The sequence below is a fragment of the Cordyceps militaris genome, assembly GCF_000225605.1.
Source record: "Cordyceps militaris CM01 unplaced genomic scaffold CCM_S00008, whole genome shotgun sequence".
Lineage (NCBI taxonomy): Eukaryota > Fungi > Ascomycota > Sordariomycetes > Hypocreales > Cordycipitaceae > Cordyceps > Cordyceps militaris.
Window position 1 is genome coordinate 53,028 of NW_006271976.1, and position 24,414 is coordinate 77,441.

Here is a 24,414-nt window from a genome sequence, read left to right on the forward strand (position 1 = left end):
TCAGTACCTTGAGTTCAACGCGTTTTCCAGTAGGTTAAGCTGATGTCCTCCGATGGCATTCAATGACCTTTGGGCTTTGGATACAAAGACCTGGTCGCTTCTGGCCACTGGTCTTGTTGTACCAGATTCGGTCACGCAGACTGTCATCACCACAATCGTAAGGCAATCGAGCGACAACGACAAATCCCACGAGAGGCATTTTCGGCAATTTCCGTGTTGTATAGTGGTGCCGGTGATGATAAGCTCGCCATTCCGCCCTTTCGCAGAAGTCGCGGTCATGCAGTAGAGACCACGCTGAAGAGCTTTGTCACATTCGTCTCATTCGGTGGTAGAGCAAACATGCGAAGAAATAGTCTTATCAGGTAGAAGAAGTTGGTGAGGAAAAATCTTATCGCTGGCTTTGTTACCTAGTTGAAACCCAGATGGCAAGTACACAGGTCACAGTTGGCATCTGATATCAGCCAGGCAAACACTAGACATGACTGACTACATACAATGTCCTCTCCTTATTAACGGTAAGACTAGCTCCTCGGCCTCTTACTAGTGTGAATTCGGAGTTGGGGTGTACAAAAACGAAGCCGTTCTCAGTAACTAGCGTGCATGACATAACTGTCCTCCAGGTTAGGTGTATGGTACCTACGAGTGGTGCAGGTACTTGTGTGGCCAGGCGTCGGCAGGAATGCTCTGGATTTGTATTTTTATGCCCTAGCCGTATGTTACCTATTGCCGGGTTCTGGCGTTTACTCCTTCCTTCTCGTGCTGATAATTGCGTGTGTAATGAAAGCAAGCTGGTTTGTTGCTTATTCTATAATCGGATCGACACGCTGTATTCAAGGTTACATAATCTTTATCTGGTGAGCCAATTGCGCGATGCCCCCTAGGCCCATTCTTTGACCTGAGGACGCCCGCTATGACCAAAATGCAGGGATCTGATGAGTGACAAGACCCCGAGGAATCCATGGGAGGCACAGCAGAGACAAATCAATTCGGAAGAACTGGGACTGCAATGGGAATATCATAACTAGTTACCTACTAGAGAGCTCTTTTTTATTTCAACGGCCTTGACCATTTGGCGAGCAAAACGCCCCAGACAGCTTAGCGTTCTTGCGTTGGCTCCTAGGTTCCTAAAGACTCTGTCCAGTCACAGAGCAGCTAGCACGAAACTGCGGATCCAGCATCCCATCTCTGCCTCTTCATCTCTTTTTCTGCTTTGCTGTCCTGCAACTTTCCCAGCGGCCTTGCATTGGCGGTGTCTCGAGTATCCAGCCTGCAAGAGCATTCATTGTCTTGTCCATTAGCTTGAACACTTGTGCGCCTCGCCTCTTCTCTTCTCTTCTTCCCTTCGTTTTCAATACGCCCATCTTTTTCGTCCACACCAGTGAGGCGCTCCCGAGCCCCTCGTCCTTGGTTGCGAGCCGTTTACCCGTGCCTCCCGTTTGGCGCACCCATCTGCCACGCGGTCCAACATTGCTACGCCATTTCTCCTCGATCGAATCTTATCACCCGGGACCCAGTGTGATACAATTCGACTCGTCGCGACGTTGATATCCGTCTGCACGCCCCCGGTCGACAACACGGGCTCCCCTGCCCCTGAACCCGACAAACTACATCCCCTTTTGCGCCTATGCCCCACGCTCGAGAAGCATACGAATAGGGCCGGCACACTGAAATTGGCGGCTTTCGCTTTCATTTTTTGTTGATCCCCTCCGCTACACACATCCTCTCTCCCTCTGCCGCCCACCATGGATCTCTTCCATAGGGCCAAGCGCATGATCCCCACGGCCCAGCTCGAGCTGCCCACGCTCGACGAGAACAGAGGCGGTGCCAGGCAAAAAGGATGGGCTGCTCGTCTTGCCTTCTTCCGGAGACCGCTGCGATTGCGAGGAAACTCGGCCGTTTCTGTGCCTCTTGGCGTCGTCATCCTCTTTCCTCTGATTGTCGTCATCCTTATCTTGGTCCTCTTCGTCCGCCATCCCAACAACAATGGCAGCATTCTCGTCCCAGCTGGAGCACCGCCAGCCATTAGGTATGCACTGTTCGATTGTTGATTGCTCCTCTCCTGCAATGATGAAGCTAACATGTCCAAGAAAAATCAGTGAAAAATACGACAAAGTCTTCCTCACCGGCTGCCAACCCCCCGACAACAAGCAACCCAGAGCCAATGCCACCTTTGTCGTCCTCGCCCGAAACAAGGAGCTTGAAGGTGTCCTTCAGTCCATCAAGTCCGTTGAGCGTCATTTCAACCGCTGGTTCAACTACCCCTATGTCTTCCTCAATGACGGTGACTTTAACGAGACCTTCAAGGAGACCATCCGCAATCACACCTCCGGTACTGTCGAGTTTGGCAAGGTCGGCCCCGAAATGTGGGGTTTCCCTGACTGGATCGACACCAAGGTCGCCAAAGAGGGTATCGCCAAGCAAGGTGATAATGCTGTCATGTACGGTGGACTCGAAAGCTACCACTTTATGTGCCGCTTCTACTCTGGGTATGTCTCCCGCTACGCTGCGTGCGTCCAAAATGCTAACCAACCCAGGTTCTTCTTCAACCATCCTCTCCTACTCAAGTATGAATGGTACTGGCGCGTTGAGCCCGAGATCACCTACTTTTGCGACATCACCTAGTATGTTCCTTTCTGCCCTCCAATGTCGCCCGCACTAACCCCATCAGTGACCCCTTCCTCAAGATGATTGAGCAGAAAAAGACATACGGCTTCACGATTGCTATCAAGGAGCTCCGTGAAACAGTTCCCAATGTCTTCCGCTATGCCTCAGCCTACATGCGAAATAACAACATCACCTCCAAGGGACTCTGGGAAATGTTCCTAGAACCCCGCAAGAAGCAGCCCGAAGTCATCAAGGATGTCCTGCCCGAAGAGATTTCGCAGAGCGAGCCTGGCAGCGGCGCCCTGCCCGACATTGACCCCGAGACCATGGAGGGCGACAGCTACAACATGTGCCATTTCTGGTCCAACTTTGAAATTGCCCGTCTAAGCTGGTTTCGCAGCAAGGAGTACCAAGACTTCTTCGAGACGCTCGACCGCAGTGGTGGCTTCTGGATGGAGCGCGTAAGTTGATATTGACTCTACCACTATCGTCAAACGGGCAAGCTAATGATTGTGATTGTAGTGGGGTGATGCTCCTATCCATTCTCTTGCTGCTGGTGCTCTTCTTAGCCCTAGCGATGTCCACTACTTCCGCGACATTGGCTACCGTCACACCACGATCCAGCACTGCCCTGCCAACGCCCCCGAGGCCCGACAACTCCCTCCTATCCCATACCTCGACCCCAACACCAAGGACGAAAAGAAACGCCAAGAGGAAGACGACTACTGGAGCAAGTACGACGAACCTCAGGAGAACGGCGTTGGCTGCCGCTGCCGCTGTGACACAGACATTGTCGATGTTGAGGGCAAAGAAGGCTCATGTATGGCCGAATGGGTCGACGTTGCTGGAGGCTGGGCCAGCCCTTAGATGCTCCTACCTTTTGGATATGACGACTCACCCTTCTTCACATAATGAGCGGAGTTCTTTTATTTCCCGGGCCACGCTTTTTTACTGCTTATTGCTATGTCACAGTCTGTGGGGTATTTTGTTTACGATTGCATCGGGCGAAGGCAGAGACGGAGCAAGTATCACACGGGCTAGTGCGCGGCGTTCTATTCTTCCACATTGCACATACTCGAAGCAGAAAATGGCCTCTTTCAAGAAACGGAGTTGGATGGGATTGGCTACTGGAAAGCCTCTTCTAGGATTGGAAACAAGGATTAGTTACGTTGCTTCTTGCAGATTTAGCCGTTGAGCAGTCGTTTCTCTCCGGAGAAAGAGATTGCTACCTTCCTTATAGACCACACCTATTGTTTTTACCTGGGCGGATAACGGGGAAGCAGAGTCTGTTATTTTCGTGCTGCATTTTTGTACCTGGGGAGTGGAACGGAAAGTTTTGTACTATTTGCGTGTTGAGAGAGGCATGGCGCGAAAAACCCGGACCAGAAAGGGTTGTAATTAGAGGATGACTTTGGAATAGCGATTATTAATGTTATTTAAGAGCTTCAATTGGGATTGAAAAAGTGCAAACTAGAAATATCTGTATCAACAGGAATTTGCTTCCAAGAAGTGAATTCGTTATAGGTAGTTAATTATTTTATGCTGCTCTTTTCATGGCTGTTCGAGGAGGCATTGGTGATGGCCGAGCCTGTAGGTACTACCCTGTCCTATTAAGCACCAAGGTACCAGCCAATCAGTACTGCGGGTGGGCCGGTCTCCTCCTGACCCAAAAAATCACGGCTTGTCTGGCGAGCAGCTTTCTCAGTACGACACAACCACAAAAAGCGAATTGCGACAGCGGCGCGAAAACAGTACCGAAACCATGCCGCCGAGATTGCTCGCCCACAATGCCATTGCCGCTGCGTGCCGCGCGTGGCCAGCGACACAAGTCTCTTCGCTGACAGCCTGCCTCGCTCACCTCTCGATGCAGCCGCAGCACCAGTCCCGACCGATCTCCATCCTGGCCAACCTCACGCCCAACAAGGGCGCCGTCAAGGAGCGCAAGCGAGTAGGACGCGGCCCGTCCTCTGGCCACGGCAAGACGTCAGGCCGCGGTCACAAAGGCCAGGGCCAGCACGGCCACGTCCGGCCCTGGTTCCAGGGTGGTCAGACGCCGCTGATTGTCAAGCACGGCCGCAAGGGGTTTACCAATTGGTATGTTTTGTTTCTTCAGAATCCCAGGAGGCCGCAGTCACAAACTCGCTGCTGCCGCCGGTAGCGAAAGAGTTTTAGTCTAACAAAAACCCACAGGCGCGCACCCCAACTCTCCCAGGTCAACCTCGACCAGATCCAGTCGTGGATCGACCAGGGCCGTCTCGACGCCACGCGGCGCATCTCCCCCAAGGAGCTCATCGAGTGCGGCCTCCTCGGGAGCGTCAAGGACGGCGTCAAGATCCTCTCGCGCGGCGCCGAGTGCCTCAAGCAGCCCATCGACGTCATGGTCAGCCGCATCTCGGCCGCGGCCATTACCGCCATCGAGGGCGCCGGCGGCAAGGTTGTCACGCGGTACTACACTAAGCTGGCCATCAAGAGGCTGCTGACGGGCGAGTCGATTAATACCGACGTGCCGCTGCCGGTGGGCAAGGAACACGTGGAGAGTGTGCTGGACATGGCCAAGGGGTTCCGGTACAGGCTGCCGGATCCGACCGGCCGAGAGGACATAGAGTACTACAGAGACCCGGCGCACAGGGGGTACCTGAGCCACCAGCTCAAACCGGGCGAGTCGCCGAGTCTGTACTTCAGGGTGCCGGGCAAGGAGAAGATTAAGAGTACCAAGCAGAAGAAGGTGGTGGAGGAAACAATGTGGTAAAAAAGGGGGTGTGTATTAAAGCAACTGTCATTTTGTATTATTACTGGGTCGCTGGAACTAGGTCGCTGGATGTATACATGCGGCTCTATACTGTTACACTATTATTCATGTATGTGGAAGCCGTTCTCATCATTAGCCTCTCATCGCCATCGCTATCGTCGTCTTCGCCAGAGTTTGACCCCGTATTCTTCACATCTCGAAGGTGTTGCCATCACTGCCAGAATCATCGCCATCGTTATCGCTATTGTCTTCTTCGCTCTGAGTTGACGGAGCACGATAAACTGGGATGGGGGTGATGCAAAAGTCATATTTCAGGCCTACCTCGCCGACCAAGCAATCCAACGCTTTGTGGTCTCTGGGTGTGGTATCGCAATCAACAGTCGTCTTGCGCATTTTGGGGCAGGTGGAATCGATGGCTGACAGAAGTGGGAGTGCATTCCAATGACCCGTGACGTCTCGCAACCTAAGGTTCTCCAGGTTTGGCGCCAAAAGACTGCCCCAGAACATCCTTTCGTTTTGTCCGGTGACCCAATGAGTGAGTGGTCCGACCAGGATCAGTTGGGTTAGTGCAGTCATGGACGTAAGTTGAGCCAGTGATCCGCTTGCGGCACCAAATTCCGGTACATTCTTGGTGCAGTCCATGTACAAGTACTCAAGGCTTGTTTTGTACGTCTCGACCAGGCAACCGAGTATAAATGTACAGGTGGCGTTGCCCTCCCCGGACGCGGAATGCCTACTGACGAACGTCAGGCGCTGAAGCTTGGGAAACCCCCGACACATGCTCCGGATGCTATTCTCACCCAGATGAACGTCTATGACGGAGAGATCCGTCAAGAGGCAAGGCAAAATGTCACCGATGCCGTAGAGGGGCCAAAGGTTGAGAATTTGAAGCTCAGGTGCGGCCGCAACCAGCCAATCTAAGCTGCTATCAAGGCGAAATCCCCTCTCATCAGTAAAGCACGTCCAAGACACTCGTTGCAGACTTTCCAATGTCGGACATCGCCTCACAGTGCGCGGAAGCCTCCAGCTCCGACTTGATATCATGACGCGGCGCAGGTTGGGCGATTTGACAATGGCCAGGGCCGCGAGAGCGCTGCAGGCCTTGTTGGACCATGCATGGGTACATATTTCATCGCCGGGGGCCTTGGCGGCTTCGATACGATACGGCTCCGTGGCGAGTTGCTGGCCATCCATCGCATCATTGGTGCTGTCCCAGAGATCATCCGCGCCACCGTCAGCAATGCCATGGTAGCGAAAGGCCTGGTTGAAGAGCGTGGCCTGGTCTGGGGAAACCTGCCACCGCCACCTCTCGGGTCCCTCGTTCATATTTAGGCCACCAGTGCGTTCCCTGTAAAACCCCCAGAGGTCGCCGCCTAGGGTGAGCTCGACGACGTGCGCGGCCAAATCGGGCCGGCTACAGAGGGTATGGATCATGGCGGTGCCATGACTCTGGGAGCGGGAATAGTTCATGGTAGTCGGAGACTGGTATAGCCGCGGAAGCGCCACGTCGGTCAGTCGTCTGCATGTCAGCGCGAGGTTGAAGAGCGATGCGCGGTCGACGACCCGGCGGTACCACTTTTCCGCCGGTAAAAGGGCATTGACTTTTGCGTAGATGGACGTGGCCTCGATGATGCGGTGGAGAATCTCCGAAGGGAGCTTCATAAAGTGAGACATGGATGGCTGTTGGCTCTGTGAGGCAGTTTGAGCAGTTTGTGGCGTTGATTGATCGGGGGAGGACTGGGAGTCGATCGACTGTCTGTGGTCGAGGCAAGATGCTGCGGAAATAAGATGATGCAGATGCGTAATCTATCTGGAAAACGACCCATCTACCGGGTTTGTAGAGTTCATTTGTTTATGCATGAGTGGTTCGTCACTTCCGTGCAGCTTCCTCGCGGGATGCGACTGCCTTGCCTTGTAGCTTCATGATGGAGTCGGGTTGCGCCGTGCCATGACAGCAATACCTGTGATGGATCCCATCATCAAGAGTTAACAGGCTAGGTTATTCACTGTTTTTGAAGGAAATCTTACCTCACGCGTGTCACGGCCTCGATTCGCACATTCGCCATTTGGAGCCGCGCGGCTACCACAACAGTCGGAGCGAAATGTCCTGCTTTGGCTCGTTGACCTTGCAGCCAGAGCTCTGACGCCTGCAGCACTGAAAGAGGAACTGGAAAGAAGGGACATGAAGCTAATTCGTCTATCTTGGTACAACATCTTTTAGGACAGACATGCTCGTTGTGATCTCGAGGCCCCGCGAGCACACGACTGATCAGCTCGACCAGACAGCGATTCCAGTGTTTTTATCGGTAGCCAGGACAAAAATGACATTCCTCGGCAATAAAAGGTCAAATTACGCTTTTTACATTATTAGTTTACGTGGTACGTGAAAGCTAGTACGCCCTGTTCACAATTTGATGCCCTCGAGAACTTCCTCTCTGCCCGCCGCAGCTCTCCATTCTGTGTTGTTTCTATTCCCACTGACTTGGACAGTATAGCTTGATTGGGCCGAAATGTACCAGCGAAAATTGATGGGATGTACGCGCCGGTTGATACTGCCTGCCATATCCGAACAGAAGCCCAATGACATCAGCACCAGACTGACTGTCTGCCGAACCCAAGATCAGGCTGCCCCCGTCGAGCTCACTCGGTGGGATTGCCAGCTGAGCGATAGGTCTTGGCAGTGCAAGCCACATGCAAATAGTATTTTCTCCAGGCGCAGATCCATGACCTCATTTGCCCGTGGAGATGCTACGCCGACACTGCGTACAATGTTGCGGCCATGGTAAGACCGAATGTAGGCTTTCTGCATCACCCGACGCTACGCAAAAGCGTGCCGGGTGATTTCTTGGCATGCAGCGATGCGCCATACCATGGCAAGTATAGGAACTACTTCAACTTCAAACGTAGTGTCTGTAAGATATATTTATTGTCGGGCAAGTTCAGCGGGGTGGCCAAATAGCGGGCAACGGGGTCAGTTCCGTGACAATCTCCCGTCAGCCAGCCACTGACCCAATTTACTTGTAGAGGATGCCTCTTGCTTGCATGTCCGCATTACGACCGTACTTTTATTGCATAGGTGATGGCTACACAATACCCCTCTCCGAGGATTGTCAAGAGGGGCTCGTAGAAACGTGTTTTCCGCACGGCGGCATCCCTGATGGCAATGTGCCGAGTTCAGGCGGCTAGGAGACTATCTTGCCATGGAATACAGAGGTGTTGAGAGCATAGAATTGTGACAAGGCTAGCTACTCTTACTTCTCCAGTCTTGCCGCCCGCTTGAGCCCCGTCCGGGAAACGGGCCGGCCGGCTTTGCCCCATCCTCATCTGTGCATTGCGGTCGCCTCCCCCGCACTGACGGAGAGGGTTCAAATGTAGATCAACCCCGTAAATGATAGCCGCATTGGAGCAACTGTTCAAGTCACATTACTCAGCAATCCCTCAATCTTGTAAAAGTATGGATGGCAGCCCATATGTGTCGGTTGTGAGGAATTCTGCAAGCCACCAAATGACTATCATGTATCCCAAAGTCCTGCAGAGCCCATTTTTTCCGTCTTATTGCAACACAATCGGGCTGTGTTCGCCGAAACTTGGCACGTCCCCTAAGACCCCGGACTTGGTCCGGTCACTCCATCAGTTCTTGTGCCTCATTGACAAGCATGTCGGACAAGTGTCAAGTAGTAGAGCGGCCACGTGCCAGGGAAAAACACAAGGTGGAAAAGCCACTGTTGGTGAAATCAGAAATCAGCATAAGGTTTTGCGACAGCGCCATTAATCCGCCGTCAGTAAGATGCACAATGATGTAACCAGTGTTTTGCTCGCCAGAATGGCGACAAAGGACCTTTCTTCATTGATGGGCTTTTATTGTCCCCCTCCATATCTTGATAACTTTGTGTGAATATACTCCTTTTTAACAAAGCTCATGGTAGTGCCTATATAGTGTTACTGAGAGTAAGGGGGGTCTGATTCCAGGTTGTTGTGGTGGTGCAGATCACGAGGCCGATTCGCCGTGGAAAGGGCGTGTTTGGGACTTCGTTGGTGTTTCACTTTCTCCTCTGCGGTTCTCTCTTTCTGTATTGTGTAATTAGATTTGTTACTGAATCAGTATTCACAGCAAAGTTCCGTCGTCGTGAGCAGCCTTCTCGAGGTAGCATGTGTTTGCGACAGGGCCGATTCCGTAACCACGCAGAACCACGCAGACGAGCATTCATCTGTATATCGTGAATTGAGAAGCTGACTTACATCGGCGAAACTACTGCTATTATCTTGTATCTAGCCATAGATTACTCTGCCCGCCAATAGTGAGCACAGGTGGCCGGGTGTCAACCGGTTTCGTCCACACCTGTCGACCCGAGTTTGTAAACAATTTTCAAGCGACAAATTTATGGCGCCTACACTTTAATGATAAATAGAAAATATAAAAGTGGCCAAGATCGGCTTGCAGAAAACTGCACTTCACAGCCGCTGTAAGACGTCGCGTATGTTCTACATTTCCTCGCTCAAATGCCTTGGCACTCTCGACTGCAACTGCCGGGACTCTATGTGAGACGCCACGTATCCGGTGCATAAAGTATTCTTGCAGTTACAGAATGTTGACCTACACTTCAGCTGGTTCCCCAGTTTAGCTGGACGGCGAGCTGGAAAGTTGATCAAGCACATGACTCTTTAGCATTTGGAGTGGATGTGCAGTCGGAGCCCTATGCAGCAGCTTGATGCCCAAGAGGAGGATGTAGTCCAAATACAATGTTGAACTTGTTGAGTGACTTGTGGTAGAGTACATGCTGAAGCTTGGGAACTAGCATCGTCCCGGGTGTGGGAAGGAGGACCACACGTCTATATAAAGCCAACGTGTCAACGTGCCAGCAACAAGCTACACGACCTCGACTTACAATCTAAAAAGAAATACTGAAAACATCGCTTATTCAACATTTGAACTACAATGACTGACTTTGATACTCTCAGTCATCTCACTCGACCCGGGGTTGAGAAGCTTCCCATATTGGAAAGCCAGCCCCCAAAGATCAACACCCGCTATGTCGTCAAGTCTACCACCAAAGCCAACGTCAAGGCATCCAGCCAGGATGTCCAGGCCGAGACTTGGTTCAAGACACCAGTACGTCTATCATCCATCAGTGCATTTGTTCTACCAAATACTGACGCTTCTAGCCCCTCACGGCGCAAACAATCCGCATGATTCGTGCTGTCAAATTGTTTGCCGAATCGCACGATCAGGGCTCGGTCGGCGATTTAGTGTCGGGCAACTGGACTTGGTTCCAGTTGGCCATTTTCGAAAACGAAAACTCGACGACTCCCAAGAAGATGGCAGACGGCCAAGAGCTGATTGCCACGAGCCACGCAAACAAGGTCGGTTCGACCAAGTTTGAGTGGCTCGAGGGCGGCACGGTGGACACGAGGCGAGTATTTCTAAAGGCACTCGAGGTGAGAAGTACAGGCTGGCAAGTCTTTTCTGGAGACCGACTGACAAGAAATGCAGCCAAACAATGTCATCGCGGTTCGCCTTTGTGCTCGCTTCCAGGGCTGGGAGATTTTTGCGAATACCGGGTACCTCGTTCTCGACATCGCGGAAGATAACAGTGAGCCTAAACGCATACACCCCATCCATGTACGTTTCTAATTCGGAACCCAGGTCCTTACCCGGTCATTCCCATCAAGATTTCCCCTACAGAGCCAATCCCTACCCGTCGCTGCGTGCGAATGTGGTACAACGAGTCCAAGACGTCTTACCAGACAGGTCTTCAGGTGTCGCTGTTTCTCCGCGCCTTGACGACATTTCAAGAAATGTGTCCCGAAAACCAGGCATCCTATTTCCGCATCGCCGGGATCCACGGCCATCCATACAACGTGTCGTGGAACATGGGGCAGCCCATCATCCCCATAGGCGACCCGCGTCTCAATAACTTCAAAAAAGCTGACCAGGGCGGCTTTTACTGCCGTCACAATGACGACTTGTTTCCTACTTGGCACAGAGTCTATATGCTGCTTTTTGAGGCAAGTACCGAAATCGCTTGGTCCCCGTGTCACACACTAACACGGCCATCTAGCGCCGGGTCAGCGACCTGATGATGGAGGAAGCCAGAACCCGTGAGAAGCAGCCTGGTGGCTGGGCTCTTGCTGCAAAGGATTGGCGTCTGCCGTATTGGGACTGGGCGGCCGAAACTAGTCTCCCTGAGATTGCCATTAGCGAGAAAATCGAGGTGATCAAGTCCTGGGACGGTAAACAGGAAAGCCGCCCCGAAATGGAGAAGATTGACAACCCAATGTACCGCTTCCGGATGCCTGGTCTGAAGCCCATGGGCGACGACTCGTACGGCGACTATCGCATCGTCTTCAACAGCGATACATACGACGTATGATGCACAGTCCCCGGTATATCGAGAATTTTCAGGAAGTTACTGACCGAGCTTGTAGTTCGAAGCACCCGTCGGCACCAGTCGCCATGGCATCACTCTACGCGACGCGGAGCGAAAGTGGGTGATGGGATACACCGACGTCGACAAAGTGAACCGGAACCTCAAGGGCCAGGACAAATTCAAGCGAACGCTCCAGGACTCAGTGTTTCGCCTGCTCACCCAACAGTACGCTACCAAATACGTTCGGTTTGCCTCGACCAAGTACGATCCAGAGGAGGGCGAAAAGGCCGTCGGCGCAACGGACAGCGAGTATCTGAACTTGGAGCAAATCCACAACAGCATCCATGTGAGCCATGCTTCTTTACAGAGTCACTGTGATTCTGGATATGAAGAGACATACTAATCGTCTTGATATAGGTCTACGTTGGCGGCTCTTCCGTCAAAGAAGGCTATGGCCACATGATGTTTCCCGAAGTCGCTGCCTTTGATCCCATCTTCTGGATGCACCACTGCAACATTGACCGGCTGTTTCACCTGTGGCAATGCTCCAACCCGTCCAACTGGTTCCACCGGACAAGAAACGTGGGCGGGATTGACGAATTCGGCGCGCAGGAGCCGCTCAAGCCGTTCCACGTGTCGTACACGCCCGGGGACTTTTGGGATTCCAACAGGGTCCGGAACCCGGACGCGCTCAACTACACGTACGACTACGTCAATGAAATGACGGATGAGTTTGGCGATATTATCCCGGAAAAGAGCAATCTCTATATTAACAAGCGATACGGTCCTGACAAAAAAGACTTTGAAGTGGTGGCGCCGCAGTTCGACCCTGTCATCAACATCATTTATGATCGGTACGTATCGTATCGTCTACAACGGCCGCCAAAGGTGATACTGATGACTTTCCAGATATGCTCTGAACGGCGCACCCTACTTCCTGCTCTTCTTCTTGGGCCAGCCCAACTCGCAGGTGCACTGGCGAAAGCAGGATTGTCTGATCGGCAACGTCTTCACCTTCAGCGCGCGCTTCAGCGAGGAGGAAATCACCTGCACCAACTGCTACAAGCAGAAGCAGAAGCACATCCTCTCGCGCGCGCAAATTCCGATGACGGCCGTGGTGGACAAGGATCATCGCGTGGACCGAGAGACGGCCCGCAACTACTTGGAGAAGAATCTCAAGTGGACGGCGATTCACGACAATGACAGGCCGGTGGACAGGAAGAAGCTCAAGGATCTGAAGATTACGCTGTCGGTCGGGCTGAATGAGCTGCGCAAGGATCTCGGCATGGAGTCCATGTTTAAATTCGGCCATTACGAGACTGTGAAATTTGATTGGGACAAGGCCTATATTCAGCTGTAAGGCAGCGACCTGGCTAGCATTCTATTGTCGATCCCACCGCCGGTTCAATTATTAGGATAGGACTTACTTACTCCAAGTTGTAGCTAACTAACCCATCTTTGGCCAGTCGGCCCTAAAAAAGCTGTGCTGTCGAGAGGAGTGCATTTCATTGAGAAAAGAGAAACTTCTGATAAATTTGCAGTTTGTAAATTGGTGGTTCTTAATCTTGGTGGTGGATTTCCAGCAAGGCTGGGGGCTACCACCTCTCTGGCCAACCTGGCCGCTCTCCTCTACAGCTCCTCCCTCCATCACGATCCTCATCAACGCCATTGACCACACACGCCCGTTCCCACTATACTAGAATGCTGCTGCCAAGGAGCTGTATTACCGCGTACAAAGCTTGCCGCTCGACTGCTCGCCGGGTCTCGCGCGTTGCTGCCGTCCCAGCTGCGCCCTCGCTGCGGTGTCCGCTCCGCCATGCCCAGGGTCGCTCTCCTACATCGCTTCACTTTTCGACAGCGGCGCAGGCCCCTGAATACAAATGGATCAACGGCGTGGAGCGGCTGGACCTGTATGCCGAGGGAGGCTATCATCCAGTCGAGATTGGACACGTCCTAGACCATCGATACCGTGTCGTCGGAAAGCTCGGCTACGGCGGCTGGTCCACCGTCTGGCTCGCTCGCGATGAGCGGCTGGGAGGCTACGTCGCCCTCAAAGTGGGCGTCGCAGAAAGCCTGCCCCATGAAGTCCCGGATTCAACAATCCGCAAGCTTTTATACCTTTGACAGGGACCCGCACACATAAGCTTACATATATATTTTCATGACTTTACATACGGGCAGCATCTGGAGTACACAAGCAGCATGGCCGAACGCGATCCAACCCCAGCCACCGCCGAGGCCGGCTTCATCTTTTCCATGTCGCCTCCAGAAAATCCCTACATCGCAGACCCCTATTTCCAGCGCATTCTCAGCAGTACGGCAAGCTTCAAACCCTCCAAACAGAGAAAGTTATTTAACCCAGCTTCTTCAGCATACCTGCCCAAAGAGATGCTCGCGCAAGTGACGCCGGCGTTGACTGCATTCGCGCAAGAGACGATTTCGCCGCAGATACGCGAATGGAACCTCAACGCGGAGAGGCAGCCGCCGTTTGTGGAAAAGCACAGCGTGTGGGGTGCGCGGCATGATGTGGACAGACTGGTGACGAGCGAAGGCTGGAGAGGCCTGCGTAAATGGGGTGCTCAGGAAGGGTACATTTGCCCGGCTCCGATGTTGGATTTCGAGCCGCTCCCTAACAACTTCGCAGCACTGTCGCCATCGGCTACGAGAATCAGTACGGCAAATACAATCGAATTGTCCAGCATGCAAAGTCTGCTTCTCCAACCCCCCCCCCCTCGCAAGAATCATCAAGCAGTGCGCTAACACCCGTCCTAGAAACCACCTCTTTTCACCCGTTTCCGGGCTGACGGGCTGTCCCCTCTCCATGACCGACGGCACCGCCCGTCTTCTCCGCGCCGAGTTGCCCAACCTACCCGCCTCTCATCCCTTCCACGAGGCCTACCGGCGCCTGACGGCCCGCACCGACCAACTGGACATCGGGCCAGTGGATGACGGAGCGTGCAGGCAGCAGCGACGTCCACAACACCGAGACGTGGGCGCGCCTACTCTCCCCTGCCGCAAAAGACGGGCGCACACGGCCGTCTAGACAGAGGCCGACTACCTCGTGTCGGGCTTTTCAAGTTCTTCTCCTCGGCCACCGACGCCGACGTCACCATGCTGCTCGCCAAGACGGCGGCCAGCGCCTTTCTCGCGCCGCTGACCAGGACCACTGTCGCCGAGGACGGCCAGCGCCCACCGTCGTCACCAACGGCGTGCGCATCCACCGCCTCAAGAGCAAGCTGGGCACCAGGCAGCTGCCGACCGCGGAGCTCGCCATGACGGACATGCGCGCGCATCTCGTCAGCCTGCTCGACCGCGGCGTCGCCACACCATCTCGCACCTCCTCAACGTGACGCGCGCGTGGGCCTTTTGTATCCTCGGTCGCCGCCATGCGCCGGGGGCCTGACCGTGGCCAAGCGCTTCGCAGCGCGCGCCGCAACCGTGTTTCGGCTACCCGCTGTGGGGGCGCTGCCGCTGCATCTGCGCACGCCTCGCCGACGTCGAGGTGCGGCGTGGCGCGGCTTCGCCCAGCTCGGGCTTCTTCACCGTTCGCCCTCATGAGCTTTACCGAGAAACGGCTTCCCCGCGCCGCCGCCCGCTGCCCGACGCTGGCGAGGAAGCCCTGGTCGTGCTGCGCGCGCTGACGGGCGGGCCGCCAAGGCCGTCACCAGCAAGAACGCCGTCCTCACCATGCAGGAGTGCATCGAGGCCCTCGGCGGCGTCGGCTACATGGACGACCCGGACGACCCGGACAACATGGCCCGGCGCGCTCCGGGACATTTTCCGTCAACCCCCATCTGGGAGGGCACCACCAATGTTCTGAGCAGTGAGCTCGTGCGGCACCTGCTGAGCCGGAACCACCTCGAGCACATGCATTGCCTGGCTGAGCAGAGCCATTGCGGGCCATCGCAAATGACGCGTACCGTGGACGCGTTGCAAGCGGTCCTGGGAGACGTTTGCACAACCGTCTGCGGACGAACAAGGACTGCGTTTTTGACGTGCTGTCTGTTGGCCGCAACGTCATGTTCAGTTTCACGTGGATCGTGGTCGGCGTCCTCCTCGCGTGGGATAGCCAGCGCGACAAGGACGAGCTCGCAGACGAGACGGGCCCGCCGCTCCATTCTCAAAGGCGAGGGCGGCTTCCGGGAATGGCTGCTCCCCGACGTCGGTCAGCCGGCAACAGGGGCCCGATTTGACGAGAGCAAGGAGCGCGCCGAATGGGATTGCCGCCTAGTTTGGGGAAAAAAGCTGCCCGATTTCGCACCGTTTGGTCAGAGAATCCCACACGGTTCCAAGATGTAAACACGGCTCCTATGGTGCATATTCATGTATAAAGTAAAAGAAGGATCAAATTGACGCTGATTAATGTACAAGAATGTATTGTCTTTGGTCTCCCTGGCACACATTCTACCTTGCATGGGGGCCCGGACTGGACGAATCCAGCTCGTACACGGTCTGCGCAGGTGGCTGCCAGTGCTGATTCGTGGTATACGGGCTATTGCGCCCCTGAACATGTTGCGATCCCGGACTGCTGAGCTCGCTCGGCGAGACGGCGTGTTGCGGCTGCGGCGCGCCTGAAAGCTCAGCGTGCGGCGCGGGCCGGTACGGGCTCGGCATCCCCGCCACTTCCGCCACGGCCGGGGTCACATACGGCGACTTGCCGTCCAGTTCCGACGACGGCGAGTTGGTAGCGAGCTCCGAGTGCGGCGGGAACGGCGACTGTCCCGCCGCGGGATCCGCCACCGCGGCCGCCGCCTTGGCCTTGCGGTTGCGGCGGCGGACAAAGAGCGCAATCAAGACGACGAACCCGATAATGACCAGCGCGCCGAGCACGGCAATCGCAATGATGGGGCCCTTGCCGAGACCGCCGCTCTTCTTGGACCCGGTGCCGTCACTGCCGGCCGCGCCCGTGTTCTTGGGGGCGGCGCTGGCGCCGGACGTCGGGCGCGTGGCCAGGCTCAGGCTCGTCGCCTTGGTCTCGGCAATGGACTGGCTGACGGTGGCGACGACCTTGTTCTGCGCGGCCTGGCAGTAGTAGTCCAGCACGGCGGCGGCGGACGCCACGTCGGCGAGCGCCGTGTTGTCGCAGTTGTACTTGACGCTGCTGGTGAGCGTCTGCGAGGCTTTCCCGAGGATGCCCGACTTGAGACAGACGCACGAGGCGAGGGCCTGCGGGCCCGAGGCGCACAGGTATGAGGATTGCTACGTGAGTTTGTTAGCATTGAAGAAGAATGCGAGCAAGGTTGTGGGTGATCGTACCGACATGACGGCTTGGATGACGCCGCTCTGGGCGCATGCGCGCAGGGAGGCGAACTGAGGCAGGGCGGTGATGTAGTACGTCACTTTTTTTCATGTCAGCGGTTGTTGTGTGCAGACATAAACAGATGGTGGCGGCACTCACTATCACCCGGCGGCCCGGGCATGGCGGCAAAGGAGGTGGTGCCCTCGTTCATGGCGCAAAACTGCGTGTAAAAGTTGGACGCCAGGGTCACGTCATCCGCATTGGAGCACGAGGAGCGGACTTGCTGGCCGAGGCTGGAACGAATCTGGTCGACAATGTTCTTCTTGCTGCACGCGCACGGCGCCCACATGTTGGCGACTGTCGGACAGCCCTCATACGGCTAGAACGCAACAAACGTCAGCACACCTGCTCACGCCGGTACATCACGCGCATTCATTTTTTCATACCGCGGCATTGACAACCGCCGAGAGCCCCGACTGCACGCACGGCGGCAGGGAGGAAATGGCGGCCACGTCGCTCATGACGCCCGGGATGATGTTGGTCGTGGGCGTGGCAAAGGTAATGGTGCTGTCCGGGTGGCAGTACTTGTCCAGCAGGCGCGCGGCCGAGGTCTGGTCGGCGTCGGCGTCGGTGCCGCAGCGCGAGGAGACGGCGCTGCGTATCGACACGCTCATCTTGCCGAGCTCGGCCGTGTTGGTGCAGACGCACGACTGCAGCTTGGTCGGCTCGGAGCCGCACGCCGTCGTGTCCTGCTCCCAGAGGTAGGCGTTTGCAACGGCCGAGGTGACGCAGGGGGCCTTTTTGTTGTGTTAGTCTGGGGGGATGATGTGAAGCTGGGGGAAGGGGGGTTTCGTACGAGTTGACTGTAAATGTCGAGCTCCGTGATAAATGGTACGTCGCCGCGGACGCGGACGGCAGCGGCCAGCACCATGGCGACCGCGTACAGGCGTGAGGCCATCGTGAGTTTGGCGAGTCAAAAATCGTAGGGGGGGAAAAAAAGTTGCGACGCAGGGGCAGCGCCACAAGTGGCCGGCCCCAGGTTCTTTATTTATTCTCACATGCCCATTTCAAGGGCGGCCCAGGGCATAAACTCGCGTTGACAAAAGGGAATGAGACGGCCAGGGGAAGCTCAGCTCGAAAGAGGATCTCGTCTCGGTAGACCAATGGCGGGCACACCCACTTCAGCCCCGCGGGTTGCTCACTTGTTAGCCCTGCAGGGCTGCTGGCTGAGGCCGCAACTTTGCAGACAAGACGATCACATCACAAAGTTGGAGAGGGGATGATTCTATGTAATGTGAATTTATTAGCCTATTTTCCAAGATTTTCTGCATGGCTTTGCTGCACCTGGTCGTCCATTCGGTAGTTATTTGGTGACAAGTCCCACGAGTCCCCGCGAGGCGCACACGGCCATTCTCGTTTGGGACCAGTCGCGAAGCCGTTGGAAGCACAAGGATAAGGCTTTTCTCCAGATTAGCGTCGGTGCTAATAAAATGCCTCGTGCAACAGCTGACCGGGCCCAATTCGCAGGGGTCTTCCGTCACTGAAACATGCTTTCGGTTGTTGAATCGTTTTTGGGGGTATTGTCAGGGGGCATGGAGATGTTGGTATGGGGGTTTGGGGTAGGTAGTTGCGGAATATATATCCGCACTCGATCTGATATTAATGTGCAGCCCCGTAAGGCGGTAACTACCTGTACCTACAGTACATACATACTGCGTATTGTAACTGCTTTTGGCTCGGGCCACCTGTGCCTAGCCGTTCCGAAAAAATCGCCATGAAAAGTTGACCTAAAAACCCGCTCTGCAAGGACGCTGAAAAATGTCATATGCCACCCTATATCCAAATACCTCCCCATCATCGACAACAATCCCCAAAACAAACCACCACAGAACCACCAACTCCTGTAGTCATCATTAGCCTCCCACCCAAAACTTTCCTTTATTCTTTTGGCGCACCCCCCCAACGCAGCATCGCAACGTACCTCTCGTCGTCGTGGCCGCGGCGCTTGACAAGACTCTCCCGAGCGTCACCGTCTCGAAGCGTCGCTCCACGGAAAACCGGCGACGCAGCCAGCCCCTCAACCCCGTCGCTGCGTGTCGGTCCGCCCGCTTGATGTCGTGGTACGACGGCGGCAGTCGCTCCTGCTTCTCGTACGGCGGCGGTTGCGTGTCTTCGAGGGGCACGTCAAACAGCAGCTGATCCGTCGTGGTGGTGGTGCTTCTCATGGTCGGCTGTAAGCCTTGTCACCGGCAAGGGTCCGCCAAGGGTATGAGCTGGGTATTCATGCAACGTCGAGGTCCTGACTCGTGGCTCATCCCGTGTCTGCCAAACGGAATGCGATTTTTCTTGTCGCTTTATAGATTGTTCAAGTTTGTCTTGGTCAACTATCTCAACAGAAAAAGAAAAAGAAAATTCACAACGCCAGAAAAGGGGCACTCGGGCTTCTAGTTATATAGCCTGACTCGCTTGGCGTCTGCTCAAATACTTCTTATCTAACGTGGCTGCCATGTCTGTATTCAGCTCGCCCGAACAGGTAGTCGAGCCAAAAGCAGGCTAAGCGCCCAAGTCTAAATTTTCGTGGCGGACCCGATGCCATCTTGGCTCTGCACGTGCACTATTCCCCGAACCTCCCGCACATTGACATCTATCATTCCAATATTCCCCGGACCTCCCGTACATAGATCTATCCTACTCTTACCCAAACAAGCAGCAGGGTGCTTCAAGCATCAAGTATTCATCGTCACTCAATGCCAAACTCGTACCATCCATGCCCACACCGCGAAAACGGCTGACGGGCCACTTATTCCCTGTCTACATACAAGTACAATGTAACCTTGATTCACATTCTTCTTCTCCGTACCGAGTACAGAGTTTTCTTGTATCCCTACGCCCACTCTGCAGTCATCCGTCTACGTCCTGTCGTGCATCAAGACACTTTTCCACATCATCACGCCACTTCATCTTGCCTGAAATCGAAAAACGGGCATTGTGTTGGGGTATAACTAAAGGTATCGTCCTCCTCAAACAGACCAGTATATGGCAAACGACTTTTGAAAACAAAAACTCGCCTATACAGTAACAGTAGTGGCATCCCTGAATCCCATCATCAATTTCCTCCAGGCAACAAATAAACAAAGGAAATAGACAACGAGTAGTCCACCGCTCCGCAGTCGGCCTCGAGCCCGCCTGCAATAAATTACCCACCCGTCTCAATTCAAAAGGAAAAAAAAAGTCCCTGTCGTACAAAGATACACCGAAACGCACATAATCTAAAGCGTCAAAATAAACCACTCCCGGGACTCGATATTAATGAATAATGCCGCATGTGCGGATGAAGCCAATCTTGGAAGCCAGTCCCGCCATCCCACGAGGAAGAAGAAGAAGAAGAAAAAACAAAGAAAAATGAAGTGGCGTCCAGAGGTTAGGGTGCCATTCTGCTCTGCTGCCCTCGGGTGAGCTCACGCCGACAAGTATTAATTAAGAAGAAAGGAGACGTCAAGCAGTCAAAGACTGTTCATAGGTCATCAGGCCAGAGGCCCTAGCGATGGCGTCCGCACCACTCATCGCTTGGTGCTGGCAAAGAGATCCGGAAAGTGCTCCTTGGCGTACTGCTCACATGCCTTGGCCGGTTTCCCAACCTTTTGGCCAATCACCTTCCACTTGTTGTTCTCGTAGTCCTTGATTGCGTTGAGAAGCGCCTGGCTTTCATCCTCGGCAAACTCGGCATAATGCATGTCCTAGTAGTGCCAACATTAGCAATAATCCCACAGCCATCGACGTATTCGCAACAAACCTTGTACCAGTGCTTCTTGACGGAGCCTTCTGTTCTCGTCGGGAATGTCTGTTGGCTAGTTAGTATGTGCTGGCGGCGAAATCGCCAAAACATGCGCGTTTCCATAGTCGTCTCACCTTGGCAATCTCGGCCCAGCTATTTCCGGCATCGCGCATTTGCTTGAGTCGCAATTCCTCGGCCGGGGTCCACGGGGTGTTGGTTCTACTCTTCTTTGCCGGAGGTTGGGAGGGCGTGCTGTCTTCAGCTGCGGGAGGCGCGGCGGGAGGCGGGGCCGACTGAGCGTTGGGCGGGGTTGGGATTGGAGGCTGGCCGGGAGCGACAACCGGGACGGCAGCTGGGGTAGCCGGCGAAGGCGCGGTACCAGGAGCTGGTCGTTTGCGCTGGCGGCTGGGCTGCGGAGTCGGAGTCGGCGTCTGCTGCTGGGAGCCCGGGCCCGATGGCGGCTGCTGGGGCTGCGGCACATTCATCGAGGGTTGAACGGGAGGCGGGTGTTGCTGCTGGTGCGGCGGCATGCCTGGCTGCGCAGGGTAGGGAAATTCAATGCGTTCATTGCGCCTAGCGGCCATGTCGGTGGCCTGGTAGGGATTATTGCTATCAAGGCAAGCTGGGTTAGCATTGACGTAGACTAGGAAAGAGAGGTGGACACCCTGACAGGAACATGGCGAGCGCGACGGAATGTATATGCAGCGGCAAGAGACAAGCAATCCATCAGCAGAGTTGAAATTGCGCCTGGGACTGTCCAACGGACAGCCAAGCGCTTCTTTCGTGGGAACATGGCTACAGTGCTCTAGAGGCGGTGATACGGGCAACGTGGAGCTTAGGTGTAGGACAGCCAGTGGGCCAGGACACGGCGACAGCTGCATGTTTGCCGGGGAAAACAAGCAGGCTGGGGCCGGTCAAGAGAGGCATGCGTCGGGGAGGGGAGAGAAGAAAACAAATCATGTCAGGGGTGACAGGCGCGACTTACTGCATGGCATTTGGCGGGTGGGTGGAGTTTGAGTAGACGTACTCGGGCACAGGGCCGACCTGCCACTGTTCCATCTTGGCGACTGTTGGGCAGACGTGTTAGCAGAGAGCAATCAAGAACAGACGCAGATGTTGTGGAGGGTAATGCGCGGTGGACTGTGAAGCAATGCAGTGGAAAGACGCGCGGAAGTGGTGATGCTTGGCGGGGCGATTGTCGCAGATATACAAGATGATTGCACAAGATGCAACCCCACGACCCGTGTGTACAAGGCGCGCAATCACCGAGATGGAAGTATGCTCCTGCACGCTCTCGCCGCCCCTTGATTTCTTCTTGTTGTTTTTGCTGCTGCAATGCGACGACCGAATGGAGGATGCGATGAGCGGACGGGCGTGCGAGGCGAGCGCCACGGCTGTTCAAGCCTCTGGCACGCGACAAGACGGCGAAGTCGGGTCGCGAAAAGCAATGGCAGCGAAATTGGCGCAACGAGAGCGCGTCAAAAGTCGTACAGAATTGGGCGACAGGCAACAGGACGACAAGAGTTTGCTGGTTCGCGATGGTTTCAGGCGCCGATCGGATGCGGGAGCGCTTTTGATTGAAGACGTGGGGCGGCGCGACAAGAATGAAAGCAAGGGGTAGGGGCCGCGTAGAGGGAGCAAATCGGCGCGGAAACGGCGCGCCAGGGGAAGGTGCAGACGTGCCAAAAAGTCATCCAAACTTACATGAAATGGGGGATGAAGACGTATATGTTCAACAAAAGTACACAACCAGGACCAGAGGTTGTGGGAGAGGTACGGCAAGGTACGGCCGCTGCTTTTGGCGAGAAAGCAAAAGCCAAGCAAGATCGAACAAGTCCTGACAAGCCGTGGTGAAGCGCGACGGGGCAGCCGTGGCTGGTGGTGGTGGCTGGGAAGACGAATGGTACAGTCTCCTGTCTGGCTGCCTTGGGCCGCTAGTAGAGGGAGGGCGTTGCAAGTAACCACTGCGGAGGCGCAGTTCTTTTCAAAGCGACTTGTATGGTGTTGCCTTTGTCGCTGGTGGAGCCTGTGTTGCGCACTAGTGACGGTAGTGAGCGTCGCTTCGCTTGGGCTGGTAGAGAAGGAGTCGGATGGAAATCGGGAGGCAGGGAAATCTGTTAGGTTGCGAAGAGCAAGATAGCGCAGCGCGATGATGGAATGGTGATGGCGCCGAGACGATGCCGCCGTTTTTCTGCTCTAGTCCTTGGTGCTCCGTGGATTGGATGAAATGCCAATCGGGTGCCGACTCTAGCAAAAGAAAAGCACTACAAGTGGGTGTCAGTGACAGTGCTTCCAGCCCCGAGGCGTAGCTAGTGTGGTGGTGAAGAACGTGGCGCGGCATCGCAAAGGTGGCTGGGGAGTGGCCAGAGACACGACCATGACACGAACATGGCCAAGTCGGGAAGGGGAGACAGGAGAGGGCAGACGACCAAATAAAGACGGACGAGAAAAAAAACGCGCACTGCATGTCGACATACCTGGTACTGTAGCGAGCAGGAGAGCAGAAATGCTCCACGCAGCTCTTCTTTTTCTTCTTCCGATTCCTGAGTCGCCGTTTTCCCGCGACACGTTTGCTGTCGCGGTAAACACGCAGTGGAACCTTGAAAGATAGGTCTGCTGACGATAGTAGATACCTACCGTAGGTAGTAGGAGTGGGCGTGGGCAGTGGAAGCACTGAGGAAACAGTGGTGCGGGATGGTGGAGGGTGTAAAAAGAGGTACTTGATCCGCAAGTCACTCACGCGAGGCTTTGGGGGGGCCGGTAGCCTGGATGCTGGCAAGGTCACTGGACTTGGCCAAGGTGAGAGGAGAGAGAGCTGCAGTCGAGGAGGAAGAGGTAGGAGGGAGATGACGAGGTACAAATGAAAAGGTCGGGGGGACTGCCAAGGTACTCGTCCAGTCCCTCGGCTCAGAGTGGGGCTCAGAGTGGCTGGTGTCTGGTTGCACTGTACTATCACACTGTATTGGCACTGCATGCTGCGCCCTGTCTGCACAGTGTTTCTCCTCCACAGGACGACCAGTCCCACCACGCCACACTCGGGCCACTTTGGTCCACTCTGCCGGTACCATGGCCGTATCCGGTACTTCTGTTCCAGCGCCACCTTCACCAGCCACTACCAACCCGTGGCATCACAGGCTCGAGCTTCCTTTCTTCGCCCATTCTGCCCGCAGCCGCCTGTCGACGACTCGCTTTTCAGCCCACCCTTGACTCCGGCATTCGCTTCACCTGACGCTCTTTGTCTCCCCTACCGCTCTTTGTCTCCCCTACCGCTCTTTCCAGTGCCTGTCCAGACCAGAAAATGTAACTAGCTCACCGATCTCCAATCCGTACAATGGTTGCCCAGCCGGTGCAATGAGACATATTCCTCGTTGCGGTCGCCACGGCCAGCGTCCGTTCGTCGCAAAATGCACGCGCCAGCGGATCCTCGCAATTTCCGTCGTGGCATAGAAATCTCCTCGGTGCAGCTTAGATTAGTCACGCCCGTCTGCAGTCACGCCGATACTTTGACCAGCCTTGACTGTCCGTCCCAGCCTCTAGCTACTTCAAGCCCTTTGTCTTATTTTGCGCCTTGGCCGTATTGCATCCTCATCAAGCAAAGGCTCCTCTCGTCTAGGTGACTTTGTTCCTCCACTGACTTGCCCCAAACCTCCGGTGTCCGAATAGTTTTCTGCTACTGTCC

The 24,414-nt window shown here is 55.0% G+C and overlaps 5 protein-coding genes across 5 annotated transcripts; 3 read left to right on the plus strand and 2 right to left on the minus strand.

Annotated features, from left to right (window-relative positions):
• Nucleotides 1–1,742: 1,742 nt before the first annotated feature.
• CCM_09112 (alpha-1,2-mannosyltransferase Kre5) lies at nt 1,743–3,471 on the plus strand (the record flags this gene model as incomplete). Its single annotated transcript, XM_006674246.1, has 4 exons — nt 1,743–2,026; nt 2,097–2,621; nt 2,669–3,065; nt 3,127–3,471. The coding sequence occupies 4 exons, from the start codon at nt 1,743–1,745 to the stop codon at nt 3,469–3,471; spliced, it is 1,551 nt and encodes a 516-aa protein (XP_006674309.1).
• Nucleotides 3,472–4,366: 895 nt separating this feature from the next.
• Nucleotides 4,367–5,353, plus strand: CCM_09113 (50S ribosomal subunit protein L15; the record flags this gene model as incomplete). The annotated part of the gene is made up of 2 exons (XM_006674247.1): nt 4,367–4,698; nt 4,795–5,353. 2 exons carry the CDS (start codon nt 4,367–4,369, stop codon nt 5,351–5,353), a joined length of 891 nt encoding a protein of 296 aa, XP_006674310.1.
• Nucleotides 5,354–10,289: 4,936 nt separating this feature from the next.
• Nucleotides 10,290–15,914, plus strand: CCM_09114 (Di-copper centre-containing; the record flags this gene model as incomplete). Its single annotated transcript, XM_006674248.1, has 18 exons — nt 10,290–10,463; nt 10,517–10,789; nt 10,845–10,944; nt 10,998–11,338; nt 11,413–11,718; nt 11,780–12,067; nt 12,139–12,575; nt 12,631–13,077; nt 13,422–13,776; nt 13,903–14,035; nt 14,093–14,309; nt 14,366–14,392; nt 14,494–14,676; nt 14,769–14,930; nt 14,969–15,067; nt 15,136–15,265; nt 15,379–15,544; nt 15,610–15,914. The coding sequence occupies 18 exons, from the start codon at nt 10,290–10,292 to the stop codon at nt 15,912–15,914; spliced, it is 4,143 nt and encodes a 1,380-aa protein (XP_006674311.1).
• Nucleotides 15,915–16,125: 211 nt separating this feature from the next.
• Nucleotides 16,126–17,918, minus strand: CCM_09115 (uncharacterized protein; the record flags this gene model as incomplete). The annotated part of the gene is made up of 5 exons (XM_006674249.1): nt 16,126–16,920; nt 16,978–17,060; nt 17,120–17,339; nt 17,407–17,757; nt 17,817–17,918. The coding sequence occupies 5 exons, from the start codon at nt 17,916–17,918 to the stop codon at nt 16,126–16,128; spliced, it is 1,551 nt and encodes a 516-aa protein (XP_006674312.1).
• Nucleotides 17,919–20,520: 2,602 nt separating this feature from the next.
• CCM_09116 (MYB DNA-binding domain protein) lies at nt 20,521–23,709 on the minus strand (the record flags this gene model as incomplete). Its single annotated transcript, XM_006674250.1, has 12 exons — nt 20,521–20,697; nt 20,754–20,801; nt 20,870–21,488; nt 21,721–21,802; nt 21,845–22,129; nt 22,227–22,305; nt 22,513–22,699; nt 22,775–23,087; nt 23,213–23,308; nt 23,373–23,408; nt 23,476–23,613; nt 23,694–23,709. The coding sequence occupies 12 exons, from the start codon at nt 23,707–23,709 to the stop codon at nt 20,521–20,523; spliced, it is 2,076 nt and encodes a 691-aa protein (XP_006674313.1).
• Nucleotides 23,710–24,414: the final 705 nt, after the last annotated feature.